At 33.4% G+C, this 5,274-nt stretch overlaps 1 protein-coding gene across 1 annotated transcript; it reads right to left on the bottom strand.

The window, feature by feature from the left end:
- Positions 1-887: 887 nt before the first annotated feature.
- On the bottom strand, positions 888-2,260 carry LOC108992001 (EG45-like domain containing protein). Its single transcript, XM_018966435.2, has 3 exons — positions 2,090-2,260; positions 1,281-1,560; positions 888-1,128 (listed from the first exon to the last, which is right to left on the bottom strand). Exons 1-3 carry the CDS (start codon positions 2,193-2,195, stop codon positions 1,122-1,124), a joined length of 393 nt encoding a protein of 130 aa, XP_018821980.1. The 5' UTR covers positions 2,196-2,260; the 3' UTR covers positions 888-1,121.
- Positions 2,261-5,274: the final 3,014 nt, after the last annotated feature.

Raw genomic sequence — 5,274 nt, 5'->3', positions numbered from 1 at the left:
GTTTAAAAAATTGTCAAGCACCTATCATCATGTGTAATGTATTCCAAAATTAATTTTACGAGTAATGCTAGCTAGTACTTCTTAATTTTTATCTTAAATTTTATTATATTAATTAAGAGATAAAGCTGTATATGCGACACATTTTAAATGATTTCACATGTATATATGCTACTTAAATGATTTTATTATATTACTAATAAAAATTAGTTTATTTACATTTTTTTTTAAAAGAAATTCACTTTTTTACAAAAGCTTGTATATGACTTGTTTATTTAGAATTTATACAAATCATTTATCTACGTATAGGAATGTCCGAGGCCAACTTGTGAGGATGCTTTTCTTAGCTAGAACGCATCCAATGAAAACTTTATGCACAAAAACATATGCGTTTCATTAAATATTGTTCATTTAAATATTACTTCCTTGTTGAACTCATTTAGACGCTTTATTTTCCCAAAATGAAGAGGGGATCGAAGGTTTGGAAGAGTTCCTTCGAACCTCCTTTCAAATAAACATGCATCGAATGAAAATTATGAAACGTACGTTACTTGAGGCGTTCTAGTATCTAAAAGCTAGCTAGCATCCATTCAAACTTAGTATGATCATGAGCATTAAAACAAGGAATAATATTGAATGAGATTCCATAGCCTTCTTAATTAACTTAATCAAAAGTGGATTTTCTTTTTGTGTGTGTGTGTTTTTGTAGCACTTTTTTCGTCTGACATCATCGAGTAATTATCTTTTTTGCTATTTACATTTACATCATGACCAAGTATATATATGTAATTGCCCTAATTGACACGATAATCCTGGCTCTTGATTACACGTTTTCATGACTACTCATTTGTTTTTAGTATTCCACTCTCTATCTTGTTAAAAAAAAAAAAAAACACCAAAAATCAGAATTATTCTATTGCTTAAGAGATCAGGCGAAGAGATCAGTACATATAATTAATATTATTTCACTGCTCAGTACAGGTCGTTTTCATCCGTGGAAACTGCCAGATTTCCATGATTGATCTTCTTCTATCTTATTTCAACATTATTATCAAAACTAGTAATCTAGCTTGCTTTAGAAACAGCTTATTGAGCATGATCTCGAACTCTTTATGGAGAATATATCAAACCCTGAAAACCACAAACAACAGTACAATATTAGCCAACATATTACACTAGGTACGTATATATATTACTAATACTGAAATTCTAAAGTAATTAGTAATGTTATAAAACCAAGAAAATTAAGAAAGACCAAGGAATTAATGTCGTGTTTGGCTTACAGATTGTAGTCGATGTTGATTTTTCCAGCAGCAGGATCAGCAATCTGGGAGAAGGCTTCCTGAGAGAGGTCAATGGTTGCTTGGCATCCAGGGGAAGGGCAACGATCAACAATCTTCACCGTGACTGGACCATTCCTACAAGGTTGTGGCACCCCTGCGTTTGTAGGGCCTGTACAGCTAACGCTATACATTCTACCGCATGCATTCCCGTTGTCCCACAGAGCATCACTAGCTGCTGCGATCATAACGCCTTGGTCTTGGTAGCCATAGCATGCAGATGCTAACATTCACATATATATAAGCAATATTTAGGCCGTAAGCTTGCATGAAATCAAAATCCAACACATTATATATATATGAACCACATGATGTTTATATCTAATAAAGGGTACTCATGTCATACGTACAAGCATTATTAGATGGTACACAATATTGCAGCTTTTTATTAATTAGTTTAAATATACTATGTAACAAAGTTGGTAGTTTGGAGCATTGCAAAAAGAAAAATTATATTTATAATTTGATTTAAAAAATAATTTTTAAAATATGAATCTTACAAATCAAATCTTACTATTTAAATGATATAAATTGTGTGATTTACTCACCGACTTGATAATAGAATAACTTTTGCAAAAAATATGGTACTTAGTTCAATTAATGATGTGAACCGTAATCAAATCTAATATGCATGAGTAGGCGGTGTGCATACATAAAAATTAGAATCTAAATATATCTTGCATCTACCATAAACTTAATAACTTCAAGAAGATCATGAAGAAAATGAGAGCTAGGATTTGATAAATACTCACGAACATAAACATTATAATATGTGGCAGTTCCTGCGATGGCGGAAGCTGAAGAGACAAAGCTTACAATGAGCCCCAAGAAAAGCAAAGATTGGATTTTGATTGCCATGCTCGTTTTGTGTATTGAATAGCAAAGACGGGTTGCTCTTGAAAGATATTGAGATCAAATCATGCATGCACCCTTTATATAGGGCGGGCAAGCTTGGCGATGATCAACACCCAAAATTTTCCAACCTAAGTACCAGTCTTCTCACGACTCCTTTGTTCAATAGAATGATTCTGACCATAAAATTAACTAAAAGAATTATTGAAGTACGTACAAATTGCTCTCATCTTCTAGTTCAGGATCATTCACCACGTAGCGTACAGGACCGACCACTGGTACTATTGTCTGACCTTTACCAATTATACATCTCGCTAACTTCTAGATCACTTTGAACCAATTTCCGGGTCATAATATAATTACATAGTTCTTTGTTTTTTCCCTTATATTTTGATCATGAGGGAAAACGCTGCTTAATTAGCCCCCGAAGTTGATCTTAATTGATAAAATGCATGCAATATTGCAAAAATTAATGCACTCGGTTCAAAACTTCGGTCAATTGGGGTAAGTACGTAGCACCATCCTATACCACCCTATATTTAATGTTAATCGAAGGTATATATTACAAATTTAATTAAGGGCGTTAATTACTTTAAGATCACTATGAAAGACTTCAGCTCTATCTATCTATCTATCTATCGATCTATCTATATATACACATGCATATACAATCACGAAATTCAAGATCATGACTGGCCAAGAACAAATTAATTAATTTCTAGCTACTCTTGAACGGCCACGTTTAGATTGAGAGATGAGATAAGATGATTTTAGATGAGTTGAATAAAATATTAGAATAATATTATTTTTTAATATTATTATTATTTTTAGATTTGAAAAACTTGAATTGTTTATTATATTTTGTATGAAAATTTAGAAAAATTATAATGATGAGATAAGATGAGTTGAAATCACTTCTCAATCCAAACGGCCGGGCATGAAAAAGAAGGAAAACATATAATAACTTAATCAGAAGTCTATGATGCTATAAGATCTGAAACATGATAAAGACTGTTCTTAGTATCTAAGAACAAATAAACGCAAAAAGAATTGTCATAAAATCGATTAAATAAATTAATCAGCGAAGACTTTTCTAGAAAAGAATAACTTGAATGTCGTAGCAAGCTAGAGGTCATGCATCATGTGCAAATTTTCGTGACTCGGCGGCCAGTTAGTCAGTTACTTGCTGCATGATGTTGCGCGCCATGTTGGAGTTTGAAAAAAACAGCTCACGTATCAAACTACACATACATTTTCAACATGATAGTGCCAGAACATGTACGTACGCACGTTGTTCGCTGAATAAGAACTTGGATAATTTGAAGCTGCTAGCTAGCTACTCCGTATGTCATGGATAGATTTGCTGAATTTTTGACATAATTACAAGGGCTGCTTGACTTTTGGTAGAGCGTAGGAAACTGAATTCACATGATCAAGATTGAAAATCAAACCATACAAACATATATTTCCGGCTGCTGTAAGAAAACGATATATATATATATATATATATATATATAGAGAGAGAGAGAGAGAGAGAGAGAGAGAGAGAGGCGCTTTCATCAATTAATCCTTGAGATATGCAAGCGCAATACTTAATACAATCGATACCCTTGATAATTAAGAAGAGAAGTAGTACTGTTATATATGAGTAATGCTAGAGATCAGAAGTCACTATAGCAGTACATATTTTATATTCACTACATGACTGCTTCTAGTTGATTGTTTTCAACACTCACTTGTGGAGATGTGTGGTCTAGATGATGCCACATCATGTGTACAAAATGGATGCTCTTAATAGTAACTTCTATCTATATTTATTCGATATATATTCATCCATCATTATCTAATAATCTGGTATTAAATAATTCAAAAACTATTTATCATCTATTATGTAACATCCAGTTATTTGACGTCACTTAAGGGATTATATATGAGAGGATGCTAAATAGAATTTTTTATGATTTTTTTTTTTTTTTCATTTTTTTCAAATAATTACAAGGCTGCGGACGCGTAGTAGTACGTACTCCTAGTCTTGGAAGAGATAGCGAGGAAAGGTATGATGTCGTCCGTTCACATGAACGTCATGTGAAGATCAGAATGATTTGTCATGAAGGAAGACGTACATGTGGTAAGTATATATGTATATTTATTTCTATGATCTTTTTCTTTAGCCATGTGGAAGATTTGTGATTGAGTTTGCAAATTATATATATAATTCCAGCCTAATACATTGAAACTTTTTCTACTTTTCAACTTAAATATTTTGGTCACCACCAGACGTTTTGACCTAACTAGTTTACTTCTATGTAGATTGGTAAATTAAAGGTCGGTCTTAATTAGTTGCGCATGCATAACCTGTCCACGATAGGGGTAAAAGGAATAGTGTAATAAAAGCCATCCATAGTGGGCAGTATTCCCTCCAATTCATATGCTCATTATATATAGGTTATGAAGTGGCTTAATGTCTGGCCTTTGATTTATATAACCACTCCCCTCCTTAGATGATGTACTTGCCCTACAGACATAATCTCTCTCTCAGTGTGTTGGTTCTCTCTAGTCTCGACATTTAGGTTGTAGAATATATGAGTGTTGTTCTAGTCTTATCACGTAGCACACTTTGCTATCAATGGAAATGATTTCGGATGAACAACAATGATTGACGAAAATCTGTAAAGCAACTGCACTAGATCTACGATTTGTCACACAAGGTAATATGGATTCTTTACATACTTTGATCTAGAATTTCTAACAAATAGAGATGTAGATACATAGGATTTTTAATTGTTGGAAGTGCATGCCACGGGCTACAAGAATAAAGCTTAGTGCTGGTGTGTGTCTACACACACACACACATATTGTATATATGTGTGTGCAAAGAAAATAACCGTTGCACTATGAGCAAAGGTAATTTTCTTTCTTTGTTCGGTTATTCCAAGCAGTGTTTGGATCAAACTGGCATGCTTGGTGATCTTGAGCAAGGGTCATTTTCTAGCTCTGCTCGGTTATCCTAAGCTCTATGTCAATTGGACTAGCCTTGATCGGGATCACCCGAGCAAGGTTGATTTTCTTACTCAGCTCGGTTATG

Source organism: Juglans regia, chromosome 11, assembly GCF_001411555.2.
Source record: "Juglans regia cultivar Chandler chromosome 11, Walnut 2.0, whole genome shotgun sequence".
Lineage (NCBI taxonomy): Eukaryota > Viridiplantae > Streptophyta > Magnoliopsida > Fagales > Juglandaceae > Juglans > Juglans regia.
This window is presented reverse-complemented; position numbering and strand designations above follow the sequence as displayed.

What these genes read in the sequence shown, in the direction of transcription:
- LOC108992001 (XM_018966435.2), bottom strand. Translation starts at nt 2,195, where the DNA reads ATGGCAATCAAAATCCAATCTTTGCTTTTCTTGGGGCTCATTGTAAGC. An exon ending in ATATTATAATGTTTATGTTC is followed by an intron (nt 1,561 to 2,089) that starts GTGAGTATTTAT and finishes TGTGAATGTTAG; the next exon opens with CATCTGCATGCTATGGCTAC.